Genomic DNA, 24,815 nt, shown 5'->3' on the forward strand with positions numbered 1-24,815 from the left:
CTAGTCAGATGGTCATTTGCTCACATGATATGAGGAGCTTTAAAGGTAGCATGCAAGTCACTTAAATTGCAAAGTACCAGGTTGACAGTAAGCTGCCACATATAAGGAGTTTGTGTGGTCCGCCTCATTACACATAATATAGAAGAAAGAAAAGGGACGTCAAATCTCAGGACAAATAGTTAGTTTGTAAAGTGCGTCTTTAAACAGCTGCTAACCCTAATGCATAGTTGACAGTAAATAACAGCAACAGTAGAATTGATTGATCAAGATTGTATACCATGTGTACCTCTCTTTAAGGAGCACTCATTGGTTTGCCCAGCCTCACATGAACTCATATTTTTTTCACATAGAAATGTCTCTATAATTTTCTCTGTCTAGGGCAGGGAGTTGGTTTTGTGTGAGAAAGCTATTAATCATATTGTTGGAGGGCCTGCCAGATTCCTATCTCGTTCTGGACAGCCTCTGAAACAGCTACTTTTTCACCTCTCAGCGTTTCATTAAGGTTTCTGCAGTCTCAGAACCCATCAGCAAGAATCGTCTAGCTTTATCTGACAATGATATATGTCCCTGGGAACTAATGCCAATTTTTTTTTATAATTCTAGAGTAGCCAATAGTTAAATGACAGTTAAACACTTAGTTTTCTGTGCAGCCTTTGTGTCTGCAACGTAAACGCTGTCATTTCTTGGTCCATTACATTCCTTGGTGGAGCGCCAATTCTTCTCATGAGCCTTAGTTCAAAGGAGAAAAAGTTGCACAGAGGCTTCCCTCAGGCTAACCTCAGTGGTATGATCCTGTAAAACAAACCAGTTGTCTTGTGATTTACTTGCAATTAATGGGCCATAACTTTACCAAAAGTCTGCGTCATGATGCAGATTTGTATAAAAAATACAAATTCAAGCATTGTCAGGTCTGTCCTTGAGAGAAAAGGAAACTTTTAAATTGCTTTCCGTTTCTAGCATGGCGGCTGCGGCCGATGAGCCGCTGAAGCGCCCTTCAGTAACATATGGGTGGCCTCGTGCAATAATATTTACGTAATTGGTCAATACAGCTTGGACTGCAAACAGTAAACCAGAACATTTCCAGTGCTAAACATCCAGAGCCCCGAGTACAGATTTTTACATTTTTGTTGAATCTTTAAACAGGTATTAGGCTCTATGTGTTTCTGATAATAAATGCAGGTGATCTTTAAAAGTGTTTGGAAGTGTTATACATACAACTTTTCCCTTAGAAACTTACTCAGAATCTTACCAAACCATTGAGATACCTACCTTTTTATTATCCAAATATGTCAAAGGCATATTTGCAAATATTGATGTAGCCTAGTTCGGTTATGAATGGATACGATTGGTTAGAATCATGTGAGGTAAATGTGTACAGGTTTGTGTGACTGCCAGTGCCTCCTCCATAATTTGTGTCCCATTGTCTCATCCCATTTAATCGTTGACAGTCTTGCCAAAACATCCCTCCCATTTATACCAAAAGCTTGTTGGCTACCTCCTGACTATCCATCTTCTCTTGTCTCCTATTTGTATCAGCTCTTTTAAAATGTACCTCTTTGTTCTTGGAATAAACCTGTTTCCCCCCTGTCTCTCATTACCTGCTTTGTTTATCTACATCCAAAGCAGAACAGCTATCCTTTTATGTTTGTTATTCTCCGGCCTTTTCCCTAAAAGGCTCTTAGACATCCCCATTGTTTCTGCAGGATTATTATTTTCCTTACACACTACCAGAGAGACAAAGAGGCTTCCTGCTTAGCGCACAAATAGAGGTTCATTGTTGTGTTTGATTGGATGTGAAGGGTTGACACTTGTGTGAAGAAGAGCAGAGAGAGAGACTGTGCATGGATTTGTGTGTTTGTGTGGCACCACCTGCCCTGCAGGAGAGCAGAGACGTGGTGTCAGTGTAAAGTGTCAGATCCATCACGGCACAGACAGTACTCACCACAGGTACACAACTGAAAGGTCAGCCAGGAAGAACTGCTGTTTCTTTGCACATTAAACACACACACACACTCACACTCTCACACACACACACACACACACACACACACACACACTCACACAAGACATCTGTGCAATCCTTACACAATGTGGAATTACAGGATTGTTTTCTCGCTCACATGTATACAGACACTCTATAATCCACTGATTCATCCAATAGATTGCAGACACTCAGAGCCACCATCGTCACACATTGCCAGGAAGTGGGGATGGCTGAAAAAAATGTGCAACACGAAAAGGGGTTAACTTGGCATCAGTGTGACAGAATGAGAACAAAGGCACACAAACTCACACACATAAAGCCTCACAAACATACAATCAGACCCGATGCAAAAACATCCTCATTCTATGGTGTCAGCATGACACATGAATCATTTCAAATCAAAATCTACACCATAGATATTTAGAAAAAGGTAAAGAAGATTCAAAAACAATGCATGTATGTGCACACAGTTCTCTGAGGTCTAGCATTCTCTGAAGGAAGCAGCTGTGGCTTAGTGGTAGAGTCGGTTTTCTCTAAGGTTGGGGTTGCTGAGGTTACAGGCACTGATCTGCTGCTGCATCATCAGCGGCATGTGAATAAGGGGTTTAATTTAAAATCAAAATGTCTACCTTTTTGACCCCTTGGATAGCCTTAAAGCTCCTTCACGCCATCTTTCATTTGACTCAACCTTTCACTGTGTCTTGATATCAGAGCACAAATAGGACAATCTCGCACTTCATGTTTCCCAGTGAAGAAAAACCAGCACTGTTGGCTAAGCCCGCTGCAAGACCAGCCTACCTCAGTGAAATAGGAGCACAAGTACGCTTATGTGTCAGCTCAATCTGTTCTCTGAGTGATCGATACGTTTGGCAGCTTTGAACACAGGCGAGAGATTGTTGTTTTGAAAGAGTTAGCTTGGAAATGGGTGTTTTACATGGAGTGAAGGTCCCAGCTTAGCGAACATTATATTATGATTGATTTGTTTTCTCCGATGTACTGTGACTCATATGTGTCTTGGCTAAAGTTTGGCCCTCCTACATAGTTTATAAAGGTCTCTGCTTTTAGCTGAGTTTATTAGACTTTCCATCTGTTTTGAAGAAGGTGGTTAGTCATCATGCTTCATCTCAAACCCACTTTCAGAATACTTTGAGCCTAGTTAAGAGCCCTTAAGAAAAAAACTTTATCTATCCCATAACCATAACAGGGCTACTGTTGTCTAGTTAGCTGTCCCTGTATCTTCTAGGAGGCTAAAGTCACACATTTTGTCACATCTGTGTGGTTATGTGATTGTATATAACTTCACTGTTGTGTCTCTTGTCCCTCTGTTTAGATCGAGCAGGCAGCATCAGCACCTTGGACTCTCTGGATTTTGCCCGATACTCAGATGACGGCAACAGAGAAACGGACGAGCGGGTGGCAGGTAAGATGAGCTGTACCGTCAGGGCTGAGACCGGCTGTACTTTAGAGAAATGAAAATTTAATAAATGGGCGAGAATCAGGAGAACAGAAAGTGACAGAATGGAAGGACGGCAAAGAAACAGAGAGAATAAAGTGACGACTTGCATCTATAGTGATTTATTTAGTGTGAGCCAAGCCAACACAAATTTGAAACATGTGATTTTGTCTTTAGTTAACACAGTAGAAGTGATGCTTAAGAGCTAAACAAGTGGTAATGATAACATCATTTTACATGTGTGATGCTCAAATCTTCTCAATTTGAAAGTGCCATAAAGCAGAAATAACGTTTACAGGAAGTACTTTTAAATCAGGGCTCTTTTCCTACATGTTAACTAAGCTATATCTTATCTTTACCTTGGTCGAGGTGTTCATTTCTCCTCCCAGCAGCGATGTTATTCTTGGTACAGGGCCTGTCTCAGCATTCTTTGAAATAACACCCTCCTCTCCCTGAGGCTCTGTCGTGACACACCATGAACCATTTATACAAGGAAATGAATCGTGTAATGTTCAGACTTGATGAAAGTGCCGCTGCTGACACAGTTACATGTTACTTGTTTATTTTCATCAGACTTTTTACTAAATTAAAACAAACACATGAAGGAAGTCTGTAACAGAATTAGAGGAGAGTCAGCTCCGCCGTTCATTTTACAATTATAAAGTTAAACTGCTTTCATTGTTGTATTTAAAAAAAAAATGAAAACATGACTTTTTAGACCTGGCACTCTGCGCCATAGTGCAGTTGTTTACTTGATTCATCGCCAGTTTTCTGCGTCCTGCAGGCTCCAATCTGTACCTACAGCATATGTTGTGTTTTATTTTTTAAGGTTTAGATAAGATTCAGATGTTGTAGTTTTTCCCCTCTCCATCTCACATGAATAAAGTTTGAATTGTCTCCCTATACTGTAAAAAATTAGCATGGCAGTGAGTTGTAAATGTCGATAAATGTAATGTTTATTTTTAATAATGAAATTTAAAAGAGAAAATAGTTTTTTAAAGGCTGTTTTGGGCTTTTCTGAATGTTCTGAAGAGCAGCCACACTGTATGTTAATGCAAAGTGAAAGCTCAGTTAAAACCATGCAGCAGAGATGATGGTTCCATGCTCGCTAATAAAAATGACTTTCATTCACACACTACCCACTTTATCAAAATTGGCACCTTTCCCCTTCCCCCCTTCCCTCTTCACCCACACCCCCACTCTCACTCCCACCTGACCCCCCCCCCCCCCCCCCCTTCTGTCCCTTATGCCAAAAATGCCTGCCCCCAGCTGTCTGACTCTGGGTTTTCTGGCTTTCTCTTGACGTTGATCAAACCCCAGTGAAAAATACTGGACAAGTCACTCCATCCAGACTAGCGTTTATTTTTTCTTTTGTTTTTAATCTCCCCCCCCCCCCTCGTTATTCAGTTCTTGGTTTTCCATTTTGTTGCGCTTGCATCCTGTGCACTCTTGATCTGCTGCAAAGTTTTAGAGATGTTGGAGTTAGAGTGGGAGGATTTAGTCAAAGAAGAGCAACTGATTTTATTGATGAGGCTTTTTCTGTAATTTAATATTCAAACTGGAAACTTGTCAATGACATTACAAGAAGTGAGTGTGTGGGCTGTAAGCTACAATTATGAATAACACTCAGATTTTAACCTCAGCCATATTAAGAAATAGTCTGAAAACCCACCACTACACCAATCGAACAACAATCCTAGACATGAAATGATAGCAGTGGGGACGACAGGTTCCGATCAGATGGCAGATTTTCAGTGCACAGCCATGCAACATAGTGTTTCGCTCCATTGCTTCTTACTTTTTGCGTGTGTTCTTTTTTTTATTTTTTATATATAATCTAACATGTTTAAGAATCTTGTGTGTGTATTTTTCTTTATTGAGTGTTAGCTTAGACTTCAACGTGTCAGTGTACAAATCAACAGTTTGCTCCTGATGTCTCCTGCTTCAGATCAGGCACAGTAAGAAGCCAGACATACAGTAGCCTGCTTGCTTAATATGAAAGTCGAAAATGTAACCTCCCATGCTCTAAATGACAATCTTGAGTTTGTAGCTTGGATTGTGTCTGCTGAAATATTCTGACCAGATCAGTGGCTTTCCTTTGAGTGGCTTGAAACCAGATCATTTAATAAATTGTAAGTAAGGTATTTGCCTTAAAAAAAATCCTTTGTCAGACAGCTACTAGATATTTAAAACTCAGCTACAACTGAAGTAACATTGACTCCTGTGTTTAATGTAATTCTCATCAGTGCAATAACCAGGAGGAAAACCTTGTCAACCGTTCACACAGCCAGCTTCACCATGATCCTCTGCTGCATGTGTTCCCTTTACATCCATGATTTGCATGAATCCTTTTTTTTTTTTTTTTTTTTACTCTTATGATCTTTTGTGTGGTTGTTTTGTTTTCATGCCCATCTTTGTTTTATTTGTTTGTTCCCTGTCTTTGTTTGGATGCCCTTCCTTGCGTGTGTGTGTGCGTGCGTGTGTGTTGTCACTTCCTGTCCAGTGCTGGAGTTTGAGCTACGGAAAGCAAAGGAGACCATTCAGGCTCTGCGCGCCAACTTGACTCAGGCAGCAGGTGTGGCGTCCTTTTACCTTCTTCTACCACCTGAACTCTCTTTTTTTGTTACAGCTGATTCTGTCTTTTCTTTACGAGAATCCTTAAGATGAATAACATTTAGCGCATCCTTTTCATACTCGTCTAACATCTTCCTCGATTTCCCAGAGAGCGAGGTGCCCTCTCAGGAGAGGAAAAACTTCAAGTCGAGCCCTGAAATTCAGGTGGGGAATTGCCTTTCCTCATTTCAAATGAATCACAACATGAGACGTGTTCCTTTAAACTCTAGTGATGGTCTGATGCCTGAGCCTTAAATGAATCATTTCACAGCCTCTCTTTCGTTTCTGCCTCAGGAGCCCATACGCCCGCTGGAGAAAAGAGCCTTAAACTTCCTTGTGAATGAATATTTATTAAAGAATGAATACAAACTCTCAGCCATCACCTTCTCGGATGAAAATGATGATCAGGTACAGTTCCACAGCTCTTATATGTCTGAATGTTTATAAATCGTTTTTCTATCTTGTTTTTCCGCCTGCTTGGTTTATAGGACATCTTTGAATTTAAGTCTTTAATAAGAGGTTTCAGACATGCAGGCTGGAGTGCATTATTCTAAGTGGAGGGGGTCATGTAACCATAAATGAATTCATCAGCTTGGATCAGCTGTCCTGCTGCCAGTCCTGCTCCATCAATGCAGAACACACCCTCACTTACAGTATCAAAAATGTTTGATCATTTGTTTCCAGGACTTTGAGTTATGGGATGATGTCGGCCTCAACATCCCCAAACCCCCGGATCTGCTGCAGCTCTACAGGAATTGTGGTACCCCCCTCCCTTCTCCTCAGGACACGGTGGATGTGTCAGTAGGGGTCGATTTTGGTGATTTTCCAGGCAACTGCTTCCCCCAAGATCCCCCCAAAAAGCCCGACCTCTCACAACAGGTTAGCGTGTGTGGACTATCATGTACATGTTTAGAAGTCATTCAGAAATGAAAGGTTATTTATGAGTTGATTTGTTTCCTTTATGTTTGAATTCGGGCTTTGCCATAATGGTCCTGTTGAGGAGTTTTTAGCAGTCATCTCGATACAACCTACAAAAAGCAAACCAGACCATTTATATATTTATATATAAAATAGTTATTATTAATGCCTGATTAAGTGATTTACAGCACACCACAGAGATAAACAGTTTTTTTACATGCCATGCCAAAGGTTCTTGATAAGTGATTTACTCGACTGTTAAAAAAAAGAAGCTTTTTTTTGGTTAAATCAATCACCGCTTATTTGTATAGCACCTATTCATTAATAATGTTATCTCAAGACACAAAAAAGCAGGTAAAATACCTTGTTCTTTGTTTTATTATCTACAAAGACCAAACATTAATCCATCATAAGCACTAAGCTACATTTAGCAATGCTACAGTGGCAAGAAAGACCACAGAACACAGCGCTCACACACTATGTGGAAATTGGCACTTAAGACACACATATGGACCTTTCTTCTCACTTTAAAAAAAAATTGATTTAACAATGAATGTGAGCTAACTGAGACTAGATTAAATCAGTGCTTGAATAGGTAGCCCAGATGTCCTCTGGAGTTCAATGACTTTGACTGATCACTGCTGTGCAGAAGAGACTTTTCACAGAACCAGAGTGATTGAAATGTAATTGCCACCTCCACACTCTCTTTTTTGTCGTACAGTAGTGTATGCATAGAAGGTGGCTGCCTCTTTGGGCTAAATCTTGTAATGTTACTAGACTACCTAGTTAGAGCTACTGTCTCAATAATCTTTTCATCCCTTTACAGCAACAGGCAGAAATGGTGGAGGAGTTGGAGTATCAGATCAGCCTCCTCAACAACGAGAAGCAGAGCCTGGCTGAGCAAATCAAGAAACTGCAGAGGTACGAGTGTGCAGTGCATGTTTGGGCTAATAAACAAGTGAAGCAGTCGGTATGTAAGACGGGCTGAGACACTGCCTTCAGTTATGTGTTGTATCTTGTTCATCATATGACCACTCTCAGTATGCTGTGATGATTGTTCAGTTTCCTCTATTCGTCTCGGTTATCGACAGTTGCAACATTTACCGTTATCCCAGGGCGAAAAAATGAGAAGCATGAGAAGAATTCTGAAAATGTTTTCTGCACTTTAGTCGACATTTGACCATAACTGTGTCCAGAACAGTTCTGAGGTTCAGATTGTTAGGCAGTTTCCCAGAAGCATCCACTGGAGCGTGAAATTACAGAGACAGCTCTGCTCTTGATAACCACCGCCAAGATTCAAAGAAATCAGCTTCCCACATTCTAAACAGACGAGCCATTTTACTGAACTCATTACCCACTACTTGAACATCTTTTTACTTTTTATTCCTCAATAAAAATTATCTTGTGCTTTCTGTCCTCTGTTGTCTCCCCTCCCCCACAGTGAGATTCAGACACTGAAGAGGTCTGTCTCCTCCCCTCCTCCGGCCACTCTGGACCTGGGCTCCCAGAATCCAACGAACCCCTCCTCCTCCTCCTCGTCAGCCATCGCTTCCTGCACTGACCATCACTCAGTGGTGTGTAGTCACTTTGATGTAATGGGCAGACTTCTTGTAATATTGCTAATGACACAAAGTGTCAATATACCAGTGTCCAGTGAGAGTAAACGTCATAAATGTATTTGTTTATAAGTTTATTTAGTTAGACAGATACCCAGACATTTCATTGTTTAATCTCAACATAATCTAGCTCTGCTTTCAGCCTCCAACAGATAACGGCCAGTATCTGGACATTCGGGGGGTTTCAGACGCTGAAACTGTCCCATCCTCAAACTCTACTCAGAGCCCCTCACAGCCTCACCCACAGCCCCACAACAAGCTTAGAAGTCGACCTCCGGTCCAGTTTGATCAACCTAACAGGTGAGCCAGAATCTAGACACAGAAAACTTTTTGAAAAATTAATAAAATGGGAAAATGGTTTAAAAACACGTTTGGTTGAAATATCCTTAAAAAAAAAAAGAACAGTGTATGTAAATATATTAATAGCCATTATACAAAACTACAACCCCTGTGTCAATGTGTTATACAGTGACAATGTACATTTCCTTGCCCAGTTCCCTTCTGGATTATCTGAAGAAATAATTCTAAATCTTAATTTGTGCAAAAAACATGATTCAAAATGATGGAATAGGGGCGCCGGTAGCCTAGTGGTTAGTGTTTGTGCCCCATGTACAGAGGCTGTAGTCCTCCAAGGGGGTTGCCCGGGTTCAAAACCTGTGGCTCCTTTCACATATGTCATACCCCGCTCTCTTTCTCCCCAATTCCTGACTGTATTCACTATTCAATCTAAAATAAAGGCATTAAAAGCCCAAAAATAAACATTTAAAAATAAATACATCTTCAATTTCTTGGAGTCTAGAATAGGGAAAATTATATTTCGTAAACTCACTCTGTACCTGGCAGAGAAACAGAGCTCATCTCAGTGTAGTTACTTCATTTTACCACTAGATGGCAGTAGTTGTCAGTCCATGTAGCCAAAATGGACAATACAAAAGCATGATCAGGCCTCTTGTGTTCCCAATTTCCTCAGAGCAGGCGAGATTTCTAGTGAAATTCAAACTTTTAACTTCTGGTGAAAGTCATTCCTCCCCTTCCTGTAGTCTTAAAGGAGGAGTGATCACTGACAAATACAGTCAAAGGACAAACCGATATAAATGTACCTTAAATCATCCTACTGAAATACACAGTAGTGATGTGGGAAAGTGGAAGCTCTAAACTCTGTGACATGGTGGCCCAGTGTAATCCTCAGTCATTCAGTGGTCATGGCCAGCTTTAGTGTTCTGGCGGTGTGCAGACTTAGTGGTACAGACGTTAGTGACTGCTTTTGGTTTGTGGTGTCGCAGGAAGTTATCCCCGGCCTTCCAGCAAGCCCTGCTGTCCTTCTGCAGAATGTGCTCTGACAGCCGCCTAGGAGCAGAGGTTAGCACTCCCGCTCTTTTTCATGCACACTTGACAAACGGCTCATTATGGCAACATACATAACGGTAATATGGTTTTTGTATTCCAGGTGTCCCGTATAGCAGACAGTGAGGAGAGTGTGATGTTAATGCTCGGCCGCTGTCTCCCTCACATCGTCCCCAACGTCCTTCTGGCAAAAAGAGAGGTAACCTCACTTCTGCTGCACACTTGCTCTTCATCTCCTTCTCCCCGTATCCCAATCATTATTGTCATCATCATCATAGGCTTCTCCTCTTGGTGTCCAATAGATTCACACAAAACAGCACGGCTAAGTAGGCGTAACATTCATTTTTATTTTTATTTTTTTGGGGGGGGTTCTTTAGCTTGCAACTTCCCCATCAAACTATATTTTTCATAAAATGGCCTGAACTGAATTCATAAAGCTTTTGTTTGCGGTGGTTAAAGTTGCTCTGCGTAGCTTTATATTTAGTTTGTATGTTTGATAACGATACATTTGCAAAACAATTAACATCAAGACTATTTCAAGATAACATTTATTTAGCAATTCATGATTTCACTTTAATGCTAAAATCCCAAATTCTCCCCAAACCTCACAAAAGAAGTTGATGTTGCATCTCCTGTCAGAGTTCGTCTTTGTAGCTTTGTTGAAGGGTCTAAACATTTTGAAATGGAATATTTTTTCTGTTGTTGATTCATCCGTTTCAACATCTGCGATTGTGAGAAATATTTGGTTCTGTTTGCTTTGAATGACCACCAGCCCTCCTTGGTTTGTGCCACAAAAGCATTTCCCAAAATTCAATCTGCATAGTGTGCCGCACTGTGCAGCGGCATGATTCTTCTTTGCAGTGCTGTCATCGGTGTGATTGTTGTCTGACTGTTATTATCATACCTTTAATTTAATGTCATAAGTGGCTCTTGGCTTGCATTTCTGATTTGTGCCTGAAAGCAGGATGCAAAAAAAGAGCTGATTTAGAGAATTGAACCTGCTAACACCTTGCTGACTTGTGTCTATCTATTGATTTTGGAATTTCACCTTTATTTATAACGGCCGTTGTATTCACCAATGTTATCATCAATACGCCTCTGCTGTGTTTGTCCCCCCCAACCCCCCACACTCACAGTTTGCTGTCCTTGTTGCCTTCACTGCGTTTGTTTTTTATCCTTCTTTTTTTTCGTCTCACCCATTCTCTCACTCTCATGCATGCCTCTCTTCTAGAGAATGGTTGCACATCTTTGCCAGGTGAGTCTTTCACGCACTCATCTGCATGGTGTCACATGACCTGTCAGACCGAAAAAAAATCTCTGTGACACAAATGACCTGCTCCTCTTGGCTAAAACTGCAATCACACAGAAATAGCTCTGACTTTTCTGTGCTGTGTGCTAATGACTGGAGCTATGCTAACCTGCAATTTTACACAAAATTATACAATTGATATATAATTTAAAAAAAAACAGCTGCCATGAAATGATGGCTAATGCATGCAGTTTTAGCCTAGGGGGTTATGTATTGTATTTTTATTTAATTGTGCCCTTTTTGGTTTTAATTTGCTGCATTTTGTAGGTATCTAAAGTGAATGAACATTAAACACATAACATTATAACATGTATAAAAAAGGCTTTGCTTTGTCTTGACATCTAAAAAATGCAAACACATTTTATAAATGTGAAGTGATTCCACATCACCAAGGTACAACAGCTTTCTTCTAAGACCTTTTTAGGGAACATGTTTTTCATTTTGTTATTATTGGGTGTTTATTTCTTCTGTGTTATCAAGGGAACAAGATTTCTGAATAGATAAGTCTTTAACAAGCTATTACACCTTGCAGGCTGTAACGCAGACACCTGCACAGGTGCTCTGTCTACAGATAAGTGATTGCATGCAATTCGTGTCCGTGTGTGTTCATGTGTACACAAATACAAGGTGCTTGAATTTAGTTGAAACTTGATAATGCCCAAAATGAAGTGCCTGAAAGAGGTAAGTCAGGTTTGAGGAGTTCACACTAAGCTGCTTTGCATATCGCCATGGTTATGTTGTTTTAATCAACCACTGCAGTTCTGGAGAACTTAATCTCTTAGGGGGAGGATGACAGCAGAACACTGAGGCTTAGGGGTCCTTCTTGAGTGCAGTGGACTTTGCACTGTGTCCGTTAGATTCATTAACCATGACGTGCACTAAACACACACGCACTCACACACAGCTGCTCACACGTCTTCCTTCTTGCAACTTGAAGCTTTCCAACTCATTTGAGCCTGGAGACACACCTTGTTGTTCTTTGAATGTGACACCCACCTAAGAACAAAAAAAGGCTTTGACTTGAAATGGTGGAATGATGCAGTGAAACCCTGCCTGCCAGCTGGCTGCACTATCAGACACTGTAAATCATTAAACATGATGTGTTTCTTCATCGTGCTGTTGTTACTTATTGTGATGGCGTTCTCTGATTAGGTCTAATTTAACTGTCCCTTGACTTTGAGAAGAAAGAGTATGAACCTGATGTCATTTGCTTCAGCACTATTCATTCATTCTGTTTGGTATACTCTTAAAGGTGTGTCCAGGTTTTCCGAGAAGAGGTTTAATTACAATGAAAGTAAATATCTGATCAACTTCCTTTTTTTTCTACTGGCCTGGTGAACTGCAATCTATAACGAACTCCTGGCGAAACAAAGAAGGTGACGGTTTTATCAGGACGTTTACAAGACAAGACGTTAGAAGTGCACTTCACTTCTGGTTTCTGTGACAATGCAACAGGAAGTCCGTTTAAATTGAAAACAGAAGCAAAGGTTTAAAACAAAACACTCCTTGAAGAAAGAAAGCTGTGCAGAAAAGAGTCAAAATCAGCATAAAAAGAGCATTGTAAGGCATTATTTACTAGAGCCTGACCGATTTATAGGCAAGCCAATAATCGGCCGATATTAACATATCAAGCAATCAATCATATTTTAATTGCAGATATGCTCCGATATTACTAGATTTAATTATCAGTCAAATAGAATTTAATTTGAGCATCATTGTATAACACCAGCAGTTCTCTTTCTGGCTGTCACCAGCAGAGGGCGCTTTATGGATACAACAAGCATGATCACCCTCCAGAGTGTCAAATAGTGATGCACATATATGTGTAGTTACTTTTCAGTTGAGTGAAAAAATCTAATCTCTACAGATTGAACATGGATCAGAGAAAGATATCGGCCGATGTATTGGTAAAGGATTTTTTTCCTAATTAATATCTATATCGGCACAAAAAACCCACATCGGTCGGGCCCTATTATTTACTCATGCTATTTAGGAGAAAATCACTGTTTCTGTGAATCTTCAGTGTACAACTCTTGTTTCTAAAAAGGTTGTGACGCTGTGGAAAACAAAAATGGACAGACTAATGATTTGCATATCACGGAAATCCCACATTTAGTTGAATTAGCATGAAGACCAAATGTTGAAACTAAGAAATGTCAATGTTTTGGGAGTATGATATGCCCATACTGAAATCTACTTCAGCAACACGTTACACAAACATTGGGACAGTGGTAAATCATCACCATCTGTGTTGTTAAATATGTGATAAGAGTCGTCCGTTTTTGTGAATATGATGCCTTTAGAACAGTTTTTGATGCAGGCTTTGGCACAAAGTGTTCCTCTGACTGGAATTTGCAGCAGCTCTGCACTTTGAAGTAAAGCTCCAGGCCCCCCTGGCCTCTGGGTGCAGGCGTCATGCCGTCCAGTTTACCTGCCCACAATGTTTATCCAGGACTGGTCAGATGTTTAACCTCCTGAAGGAGTCTTCACATCAGGAGAATATAGTTCATACACAAATTCAACAGGGTCAGTGCGGGTTCTGGCGCTTCAGCTGTGCGCATTTAATGAACTCCTTTATTTGTTTTATCAGGCTTAGGCTGTTAAGTCTCCATAAATGTCTCTAGTGTACATGTATGATATTCTTGCAGGTCATGGGAGAAGATGATTAGATATGACATTTTAATGGGGCTGAATTCAGTTAATTTGCCGCTTTGTGACGCTTGAACTGACTTCACCCATCTTGACTCACCATGTAACCACTTGAAATGACCCTCAGATACATAACTTAACTTTTCAAAAGATAGCCAACATGGCACTAACTTCAGAGGGTTGGTCCAGCGCTGAGCGAGTGACTCATCACAGCCTATCTTTACCCAAGTGTCTCTGTCAGGTCTGTGTGTCCGTCCAGCATTGGGGTTTTGCTCGTTCTTCCAACACTTGGCCGGAAAGTATCACATCTTCCTGGAAAAAAAAAAAACAGAGTTTGTTTGAAAAAAAAACAACATATTTTTAACTCTGTATGCACTCTCTAATTTGGGTGTGTGTGGTGAGAATTTAGAGCCGACCACAATTTGGCCATGGAGGCCCTGTATCAAGGGCAGCTGAGCTCTCTCCCCTCTAGCTGGAAGGTCCATAAACTCTGTGTGAACTCTGGGATAGAGCTGGGTTATAGTAGGGAACGTAGTGCAGTAGGTATATCTGTGTGTCGTTGTGCAGCTGTGTCTGGGTGTGTGCATGCACTAAGTTTCTCCACTACTTGACAAATGAGTCAAGGTTTAAAAACCAACCAAATATTAAAGGCAAGCATGTCTCCCCGAGTGTTGACAGACATCTGTTGGTTTCAAAGGTGTTTGTGTTTCTTTTTCCCTTTGACTTTCCCATTTCCTCTCCTCTTTTAAGAAACACCTTCACCCCCTTTCATATTCCTCTTCCTGTATAGACTTCCAGCCCTGCTTGACTGCAACTGATTATCCTTCCTGTGTGTTTCAACCTCTTTTATTTTTCCTGCAAAGTAACTGAAACTGATGCTACCTCCTTCTCTGTTCCCGTGTCTCTCATCGTTTCTCCTTCAGGAGTTGATACCACTCATCCTGTGCACCGCCTGCCTTCACCCAGAGCCTAAAGAGAGAGATCAGCTCCTCCACATCCTGTTTAACCTAATCAAGAGACCTGATGATGAGCAGAGGTGTGTATGCAACGTTAAATTACTCATTAAGCAGAATGTTTCTCAAGTTGGTCAAGCTGCCATTATAAAGCACCATAAATCAGGGACATACTCTTAAATCCATGTAACCCAGCTGTGTGTTCTCATCTGTTTCTGTGTGTGTGTTTTCTAAGGCAAATGATCTTGACGGGGTGTGTTGCGTTTGCAAGACACGTGGGCCCCACACGGGTTGAGGCTGAACTACTTCCTCAGTGCTGGGAACAGGTACAGTACTTAGACTGCAGATGGCCTTTTGTTATTGAATGTGCGGTCACTTTTTCTACTGTGATTCAAAGAGGGCTTAGCCCACACCTGCTCTGATATGAAATACAATACTGCTTAACCTTCCACTTCACTTTTTATCACATCATTTTAATATGTGTTTTTTTAATGTTATTTTTTTTAACTTCAGAACTTCTTTCACCTTTCATAACCACTCGTTGGGGTCATTTAAACTGGTTTATTTATGCGTAAAGTGGCAAAAAGCAGCTTGAACATTCTAACCTCCCGCCTCTGTTTCTGCTACCTGGTATTGGGTATCACTTCATTAAGCCCCTCCCACCAAATGACGCACCAGATGTGCACATCAATAACAGTTGTCACTGCAAACTGTCTGTTCCACTCAGCATATGTTCGATTTAGGACCGAAATACGGACAGCCAATCAAAATTCATCAAATAGAAAGTAACTGGTGGGAGTTCGAAGCACCCACAGAGGGGAGGAGAGAGCAAGACAATAAACGAGAGATGACTCAATCAATCTGTGTTTGTATAGATATCTACAAAGACCCAACATTAATCCATCATGAGCCCAGCTCTAAGCAACATTGAGCAATCTTACTGTGGCAAGATAGAGACACAAGTCAATGTGATAGGCTAGTTATATGCAGGCTAAACCTGATTGGTTGTTTGATTCAGACCACGTTGTTTTCTTAGAAAGATAAATACAAAGGGGCGGGGCATCACTGATACACACAGACATCATTTCATAAAAGATTGTTAGTTGTTAGTGACATGCAATTAATACACTTTTATTTAAATTCAGATTCTAAGGTTAACATACTGATACTTACTGTAGCTTTAACCATGAATGTTTACCATTTCCTTCTTGTTGTTTCTCACTCTCATCTGTGTGTACATGAACTCGATTGCAAAAAGGTTAAATCGTAAAAAAAAAAGTGCATGTTTTGTCTTGTACTAAGTGAGCATGTTATGTAAATGCATGTCCTGCTTCAAAATCACAACAATCCCTCCCCGTTGTCCCTGACCTTAATGTGATAACTGTTTTGTATTCATTGCAACCAGTGTCACCTCATGCAACACATTCATGGAAACAACAGCTGCCAGCAGTTTGGAGGCTGAGAATCTGCCAACAAAGGCCAAATGTGGTTTCCACAGGGTCAGCGTGTTGATGATACATGAAATGTTTCCATTCTGTGGCTGCCCTCCAGTCTGCTCCAGTCCTCCTTTCATTCTGATCTTGTATTTATTTCAACACTTAAAGGGATAATTCACCCATTTGCATTAAGCATTGTATCAGTAGTAAACTGGTAGTATTTGTGAATGGTCCTGCATCCATTTCCCCCTGAGACTGGAAAGTTCTTTATTTCTAAGTCTGAAAAGGAGCTTCCAGTGACGCAAATATCGTCATATTGCGTCACTGGAAGCTGTTGCAGTTAGCCGGGTGAAACTACAACGCTAGTTCCTCATATTTTAGACCACTGAAGCTACAGACCAATCACAGATCAGTGGGTGGGAACTCACTCCCAGAATCGAAACTTAATGTCCGCCATATTGCTTGGAAGCTATGCTAACAGGCTCTATGGAGAAAGCTGATAATGGCGAAAAAATATAAACATAGCGTTGAGACGGCTGCTGCCAACAGGCCGTCGCTGGCTGCCGCTAGCGGCTAGACACAGGACCAGCCTGTCTGAGACCAACCGTCTCAGCAGCCGAGACATAAGGCCTGCCTGTCAGCGGTGGTGAGGATGAGGAGCCGGGGCCGGCTCGAGCTGGGGCGGACTGGTAGTGTCGGTGCTCTCACTGTTTTCCTATGGACACAGACATAGAGTCTGTTTTCTGCCAGGAATTTCCAAGATCAATTCTGGAAGAAATCTCTGAATCAGTTGAGGAAACGGCCTTATGTGTTGAAGTAAATATGTCTGTAAATGTTTTTATTACTATATTTTTACTGCTATACTGTATATTTTGGAGAACCTGTAACGATTGAATTTCCCTCTGGGATTAATAAAGTACTTCTGATTCGGATTCTGAAATCGAGGACCTTAGTGGGAGTGGCCTGCCGTGCTGTGCATTCTGGGATTTGGTGTCTTTCATCCACATGAGCCAAAAAGACACTTTCTGCCTTTTCTCGGCCGAGAAGGCACCAACTTCAAAATTTATTTCACATTTCTACTACATATATGACCCAATGTCAATACAGATTCATGTTTCAACGGGTGAAGTATCCCTTTCATTTCCACTAAAATTTCTCTTCTTCTTCTGCAGATTAACCACAAATATCCGGAGAGGAGATTGTTGGTGGCGGAGTCCTGTGGAGCCTTAGCACCATACCTGCCTGTAAGAGCACATTGTGCATGCAGAATTTAAAAGGGATCTCATATGAATGCAAATGGATTAAAAAAAAAGATTTTAATAAGTTCTGTCTCTGCAGAAGGAGATCCGTAGCTCGTTGGTGTTGTCCATGTTGCAGCAGATGCTCACTGAGGACAAGGCTGACATGGTTAGAGAAGCAGTGGTCAAGAGTCTGGGTATTATCATGGGTTACATAGATGACCCTGACAAATACTCCCAGGTATGTGCGCGGTGAAAGGACAATCTGATTCAAGTTTCCTTTCGGAATATCTTGTTTTAATCGACATCAATTTAAAAGACACATTAAGTAGGCCGAAGGGTTAACTTTGTTTTTAATGCAAGTGTTCACATCTTCTTTTCATTTTGCATGTGTGACCTTCAGGGTTTTGAGCTGATGCTGCTGTCACTTGGGGACCCATCAGAGCGGGTGGTCAGTGCCGTCCAGCAGGTCTTCATTCCTGCCTTTGCTGCCTGGACTACAGAGCTGGGCATTCTGCACACTGCACTCATCCCGTCTCTGCTGGCCCGTATAGAGAAACTGCTTATGGTAAGTGCATGTAGCTTATTCGCTTAGAATAAAACTTAAGAACCGTTTGTCACCACGTCCTGATTTAAAGAAATTAGTTATTTGAGCCAACCAGAGGATGTATATAGATATAGGATTTGCTTGTTACTGCCTAAAAACAGGGCAGAACTTTGAAACAATGGATTGTCCTTCCAAACATTTGCTCTCTTTATTTTTCTTTCGCTTGTCCTTAACTTCCATACTGTTCTTCTTACTGTGCAGCAAGGAGAACATGGTCTGGACGAACACAAGCTGCACATGTTTCTGTCGGCCCTGCAGTCACTCATCCCTCCTCTGTTTGCTGTGGTGCTGCAGAATGCACCGTTCACCAGCAGAGCCAAACTCCATGGAGACATTCCTGCAATAGAGGGTAGAACAACCACACTCACTGAACTCACACATGCAAGTTGTAATTCTTAAAGCCATTCATTTCCTGATTAGATTTTTTTTTTTTTTTCTGTGTTGTGTTGTTGGTCCCTAAGTGACCCGGTTCCCCAGACCAGTCTCTCCGCTTCAGGATGTGGCGACCATCATCGGCAGCAGGGAGATGCTGAGTGCGCTGCTGCTTCTCTACGACCACCAACTGGAGCATGAAGGCACCACGGGATGGGACAGCTTGCTTTGGGTCGTCAACCAACTGTAAGACACGTGCACAAGCACAGTCATATAAAGACATGTGTTTGCAGACAGCTTAGTGCATTGTGCCGCGTGGATTTAAAGTCACACATAATCTGCTTTTCCCTCCATCTGCTCCGTCTCCAGCCTCCCTCAGCTCATAGAGATCGTCGGTCGAATCAATGTTACGTCATCAACATGCGTACACGAGTTCTCACGCTTCTTCTGGAGGTTCTGTCGCACCTTTGGCAAGATTTTTACCAACACTAAGGTAAAACCATGTAACTCACCCTCTCATTTCAACAAGTGTAATCAAAGCCCCTGTTAGGAGTTTTTTAAGTGACAATAATGACAAGACTGACATTAATATTGATGACTCATTATGACCTAAAAAGGCAAAAAAAAAAAAAAAAAGACCATAACTGACAGGAATGACTATTTCTTTATTGTTATTTTTAATACCTGTAGCCGCTGCCATGGCGTAGGTGTCAGGTGTCAATTAACAGCACACTGAACAAAAGATTCTTGGGGCGCCAAAATCAACATCAACTAAAAGTTGCTAACTGGAGCTTTATGTCTCTCTTTAGCTTCTCCCTTTCACCCAGAAAACTCAACTACCCATACATTTAGGACTGAATTCCTTAACGTGTTCGCACGTGTATTATTTTTCAGAGTGTGTTTTAAGGTGTAAAATTGAGGGACTATTTTGTGCCTTAAAGAAATTCCGCCTTGCACACAGTACTTAACAGTACTTAAAAAAATATTTGTTATAAGTGCTGAATTTACCACAATATTTAAGGAGACTTTTTATATTTTCATCATGAAGGGAGAAGGTCTGATTTCAAACACAGCTGTTGAAACTTATTTCTGCAGCATTCAAAAGAGCAGACACTAAGCCGTGTATCAGTGATTCACTGTGATTAACAGAGCAGCGGTTGTAACCGATGTGTCAGTCTCTGGCCTTGTAAAGGTGTTCATCACAAATCCGTTTGATTTATTGAGTGCTGTTCTTTAAACAGTTCTTTACAGCAAATGTCAGTTATGAATAGTGGTGTTTTTCCTCATGTCCTTTTAGGTTAAACCTCAGTTCCAAGAGATCCTGCGTCTATCAGAAGAGAATGTTGGTGAGTGCACATTAAAACACTTTTACTGAAGCGCACACTGAAGTGAGTTTACTAAAGGCTTCTCAGCTCTCACAGCACAGTGTGGGTCGACGGACACAGACACTGTTGATGTAAACAAGCTATTTAGAGTCAGCGATGGGTGTTTCCCTCTTTCTTTTTCCTTTATTTCAGACATGTTTCTGTAGTTATAAGAGGTGCTCGGCCTCAGCTGGCTGCCAAGTGATTTAGCGTTGGTATTGTGGCCATTTATGAAATGTGTTTTGTATTGAGTCCAAGTCTGTGTTTAGGTCATTGTGAGCTACATTGCTTGTGTCTTAACAGTATATTTTTGCAAAACCACAACAATATAATGTAAGCTGTGTGGACACATTGTTACAAACAAAATGCCTTGCACAATATAATAGACTGTGCCTCACCTCATGCTGTCTTGAAACATTTGAAGTGTGTTGATGTATTTTAAACAGATGATAGTGCTTCATATCTATATACAATGGCGATTAAAACAAGTGTTAGATAGAAAAGACAGAGCTTAAAGGTCACATTGTGCACAAAAAACGATTTTCTAACACTCATGTGCCCGTAGTCTGTCTTCAAACCCCCCAATTATGAGAAAAATCTATCCACTCCATCTTTTGCCTGCTCCACTTTTTGGAAAATGTGTGCTCAAACAGGCTGTTTGGAATTATTCCCTTCATGACATCACAAAGGGCAGTAACCCCTCCCCCAGGTGGGTGACACTCCCACAGCTAGGTGTTTGTTCTGCCCTCTGAGTCTGCCTTCTCACCGTAAACAATAGGACATGGTGCGAGCAACCTAAGCCCTTCCAGAGAGGGTGCGTAGTCAGACACAGCTCATTTACATATTTAAAGGTACAGACACAAACTGCCTGTTCTGAGCAGGGCTGAAGTAGAGGGGTTTATAGACATGTTCAAATACAGGATCAGAGTGGATTTAGAACAAGACACTTCACACACATGTTTTGGGGAGCTCTGATACTTATTTAAACTGGTTGAAAAGGATTATAATATGTGACCTTTAAAGTTTAAGCAGAAACATTCAAAAGCATCTTTGGAGATTCAAATAATTGCAGTTGAATTTATTTATAACCTCATCAACTTTTTAATTCTGTTTTATTCCTCTTCATTCCTCTAGATGTTTCAGCAGGAAACGATATTCTCACAAAAGCCACAGTCCCCATCTATGCCACTGGAGTGCTGACTTGCTATAACCAGGTAAATGATTAGCAGGCCACAGCCACACAGTAGTCCAGTTGAAAACACCTGAAGACAGAATTTGAAACTGATAATTGTTTGACTGACAAATTGTTATTGATTGTCATTGTCTTCGGCCATTCTCAAACTGCTCCCTACAACCTCTATCTACATACTTCCACTTTGGTAGCACGCTTACTTGATTGCCGTCCAGAACCACTCATCATGGAGTGAGATATAGTTTTAAAAAAAACCTCCAAGAGCAACTCTACATTTACACTGACTTCCCTCCTGTGTGTCGGGTTGTGTTTATCATCCATACATATTAGTTTAGTTTGCCACATTTGCCATGATGAGGTTTTCTTACAGCTCCTGTTATAATGATACCAGTTCCACTTTATGGCCTGAAAAAGATCAGACCGTTAATTAACAATATGGTGCGAAAACAGCCTCATTCATATTTTCTACAGAGAAGACTCACAGCTAGTGATATGTTTGTCTGTTAAAAGACAACAGGGGCACTAATCACTCATTTACAGGACAAGATCAGCACAGAGATAAAAACGTATCGCTTAGTCCGCAGTGATTGCTGAAATCGACATAAACCACAACTTCCTCACTGGAGCTTAAAACCTGCTTTAGTATCTAGGATCAGCTACACTAGTCTGGAAAATGGTAGATGTGTTAATTTGACTGTGAAATGGTGTAATCTATCGTTACAGGGAACTCTACAGGGAAACACAAACCGTTAATAAACATCAGATTTCATCTGGAACCGTTCTGTTGTCTTTTATCCCCTCCACCATAATTAAAGCTGCTTCATTTAAGCTGTCAGGCCAACTGCAGAAAGAGTCCCCTCCGTGATGGAGTGGGAGTGGGGAGGGTCCGGTTTGAGAAAGGCCCGGCATGTGAAGTAATTTTGGTTCATATTGTTTCTTGTTTGACACAGTAGGTAAAGTGTTAACCACACAACACTCTTGGTTATTGTTCTATTGTCATGAGGGAAAATCCACTCCAACACGCATCAAGCTGCCACATGTTTTTGTTTAGATTTTGGGTGAACGAAAATAATGCAGCACTCTTTTGAAACACTGACCAGAACATGCTGAACTGCGATTTACATTTTCCCCACAGCATGTCCACAGCAGCCATCTCCACTCACATTGAAATAGTGAAAAAAGCTCTTTCCAAAAATATGCTCACTAAACACTTGAACGTTTAGATGTTGATGTATTTGTTGCCCATTTAATGAACTAACATAAAGATTCTATCATTTCTATACAGGACGAGGACCGTAAGTTATTGGTGGGCTTTCTAGAGGACGTCATGACAACACTGTCCTTGTCCCATGCACCTCTGGACAGCCTGAAGGCCTCCTTTGTTGAGCTAGGGTGAGACATGCATTACTCCATTACCAACTGAAAAATAACATTCTTATTTACCAGCTGCAGACCAATGTTTCTACTCATTTAGGAAAAACAAAAAAAAAAATTCATTTCTTTGTTATATTAGATTAAACTTACCCCTCTGCAGAGAGTATGCACTCTTCAAGAAACTAGAACAAGTAGTGTTCACCTAAGTGACACCTAAGTACAATCAACTTTGTATTCTCTATATGTATTTAGAGATTTTTTAAAGGCACAGTATGTAAGATAATGAGTGAATTATATGATAAAAATGACCTTACTATATAGTTAGAGTATAAGAAAACATGCTATGTTGAAGTGCTGCCTTCTCTGTCAACAAAGCAGCAGCCAGGATGTCCTCCTCCTAAGTTTTGATTCTGGTCCTGCATTGTCTGTATTTGTTTTGGACAGAGAATGTAAGGTTTTTTGGGCACCCCCACATGGCTGTTTTGGTCGCTTCTCAGTTTGCCAGGCAAACAGTAAACCAGCAGGTGTTGTAGCGATGAAAGCGGGCAAGAGAAGTGGTTCAGATAGAAGTGATTGTACCCGGCCTAAAAAGCCTCTGCATTTTTCTAAGAAGAAGAAGATAGAAGAAGATTTACTTTATTAATCCCCTCAAGGGGAAATTCCTGTTTTTACACTCTGTAGTCATGAACACACACATAGGCTGAAGTATATATACACACATGCACACAAACAGGATCCTATGGACATGCACTAAGGGAGAGATGTCAGAGTGACGGAGCGGCCCACAGCGGGGGCTCCTGAGCTGATGGTGGAGAGGGGGTTTGGTGCCTTGCTCAAGGGCACCTTGGCAGTGCTCAGGAGGTGATCTGGCACCTCTCCAGCTACCAGACCAACTTCCATGCTTGGTCTGCACCGGGACTTGAGGGTCGCCGGACTGAGCTACTGCCGCCCGTTCTAGTAAGCTCCACGAGCAGAAACGTGGTAGCTAGGATAACTATTGGAGTTGCTTTTGAAAAATAGAGAGAGGATAAAACACAGACAAGTTTCAAGAACATTGCAGAGCTGGCTAAACAATGAAGCTTTAGTGTCTGCGACATGGCAAATTGACTCTAGGGAGGAGGGGTCAGGGGGAGGCAGCCTTCTCCTTTGTTTTGAATTTGGACACTACGTGTCAGAGTTACATATTACTCCTTTAATCATATTGTAAAATATGTCACAGCAATGACTCTATTTATTAGCTTCTATTTGAGGTATTCACAGTGCTTTGGTGTTATATCCAATCATTAAGTCCTGCTTGAGGCATCGTTAGAGCCCTCTCATAAGTTCTCATATCCTACACTATTCTTTCTCTAAGGACGACTAAACACAGTGTTTATACAGTAAATGTTGGGATGTGACTCAATGTCATCTGAAGAGAAAAAGTCATCATGTACCTAAAGGTACCTACTTCAGTTCTGCCGGTGACAACATGGGATGTGACTTGCTTTCTGTTCGGTCGATTAATAGAACCAACTGATTGAACATTTATTACTTCCCCTGCATTCTCTAACTCGGACTCAAAGCCACGCAAATTAAAATGTCTAAAGGTTTGAACATTAATCATGTCAAATAGAAACAGAGTATCAGTGAACACGATTGGATAAAGTATTTAGATTTAATAGGGCTGGTTCAAATAGTGTCTCGAGACAGTGATGTGATTTCTATATGACCAGTTATCTTTATCTCTCTAAGTAGAATCATTTATTCCTCTTTCCCTCTTTATGATCTTTAACCTCCTGTGTTAAAGTGTGTCTGTTCTATTCATGCTGTCTGATCGGGACATATCTGACAGCAAACAAAGGACTCTTCATAAGCTCATAGCTAAAAGCTGGCTAACTTTTTTCTATGCTCTCTTTTCAGCGCCAACCCGGTGTATCATGAGTTGTTGCTGACCGTCCTGTGGTACGGGGTAGTCCATACCTCTGCACTGGTCCGGTGTACTGCGGCGCGGATGTTTGAGGTACAAAACACACACATTCACAAAACAGTCTTTATGTTTGGAGATATGATTAACTTTTGTTCACATAAAACGTCTTACAATGTGTCAGTTGTGATTTAAAATGTACTTTTACATTGTAAACAAGATATAGGAATGACTAAATGTACTACTAGTGATTTATTCTATAGTCCAGTGGTTCTCAGATTGGTGGGTCGGAACCCATTAATGGGTAGCAGAGCTGTTTTCAGTAGGTCGTAAAAGGTGTGTCTGGAAGAAAAATCGTGTCAGAAAGTCTATGAAGCGCTTTTTATTTTTTTAAAGATTTACTTTTGGGCATTTTGTGCCTTTATTGGAGAGATAAGACAGAGTCAGAAATCAGGGAGGGAGAGAGAGTGGGGAATGATATGCTGGAAAG

At 41.0% G+C, this 24,815-nt stretch overlaps 1 protein-coding gene across 6 annotated transcripts in view; it reads left to right on the forward strand.

Annotated features, from left to right (window-relative positions):
* The window catches only part of relch (RAB11 binding and LisH domain, coiled-coil and HEAT repeat containing), a 41,534-nt gene that overhangs the window by 3,533 nt on the left and 13,186 nt on the right, over nucleotides 1–24,815 (forward strand). For 2 of the 6 annotated variants that reach the window (XM_029276850.2, XM_020630974.3), the window contains exons 2-24: nucleotides 3,315–3,404; nucleotides 5,941–6,012; nucleotides 6,160–6,215; nucleotides 6,345–6,458; nucleotides 6,735–6,929; nucleotides 7,795–7,889; nucleotides 8,410–8,542; nucleotides 8,727–8,884; nucleotides 9,868–9,943; nucleotides 10,032–10,127; nucleotides 11,160–11,183; nucleotides 14,810–14,922; nucleotides 15,075–15,165; nucleotides 17,448–17,519; nucleotides 17,614–17,754; nucleotides 17,917–18,081; nucleotides 18,322–18,469; nucleotides 18,582–18,738; nucleotides 18,862–18,985; nucleotides 19,790–19,838; nucleotides 20,991–21,070; nucleotides 22,334–22,440; nucleotides 24,322–24,421. In XM_029276850.2, coding sequence (XP_029132683.1) covers nucleotides 3,315–3,404; nucleotides 5,941–6,012; nucleotides 6,160–6,215; nucleotides 6,345–6,458; nucleotides 6,735–6,929; nucleotides 7,795–7,889; nucleotides 8,410–8,542; nucleotides 8,727–8,884; nucleotides 9,868–9,943; nucleotides 10,032–10,127; nucleotides 11,160–11,183; nucleotides 14,810–14,922; nucleotides 15,075–15,165; nucleotides 17,448–17,519; nucleotides 17,614–17,754; nucleotides 17,917–18,081; nucleotides 18,322–18,469; nucleotides 18,582–18,738; nucleotides 18,862–18,985; nucleotides 19,790–19,838; nucleotides 20,991–21,070; nucleotides 22,334–22,440; nucleotides 24,322–24,421 — 2,456 coding nt within the window. The remainder of the gene's footprint in view (nucleotides 1–3,314; nucleotides 3,405–5,940; nucleotides 6,013–6,159; nucleotides 6,216–6,344; nucleotides 6,459–6,734; nucleotides 6,930–7,794; nucleotides 7,890–8,409; nucleotides 8,543–8,726; nucleotides 8,885–9,867; nucleotides 9,944–10,031; nucleotides 10,128–11,159; nucleotides 11,184–14,809; nucleotides 14,923–15,074; nucleotides 15,166–17,447; nucleotides 17,520–17,613; nucleotides 17,755–17,916; nucleotides 18,082–18,321; nucleotides 18,470–18,581; nucleotides 18,739–18,861; nucleotides 18,986–19,789; nucleotides 19,839–20,990; nucleotides 21,071–22,333; nucleotides 22,441–24,321; nucleotides 24,422–24,815) is intronic. The other 4 variants (XM_020630978.3, XM_029276851.2, XM_029276852.2 and 1 more) reach the window with 3 other exon arrangements.

This window comes from Labrus bergylta, chromosome 20 (assembly GCF_963930695.1).
Source record: "Labrus bergylta chromosome 20, fLabBer1.1, whole genome shotgun sequence".
NCBI lineage: Eukaryota > Metazoa > Chordata > Actinopteri > Labriformes > Labridae > Labrus > Labrus bergylta.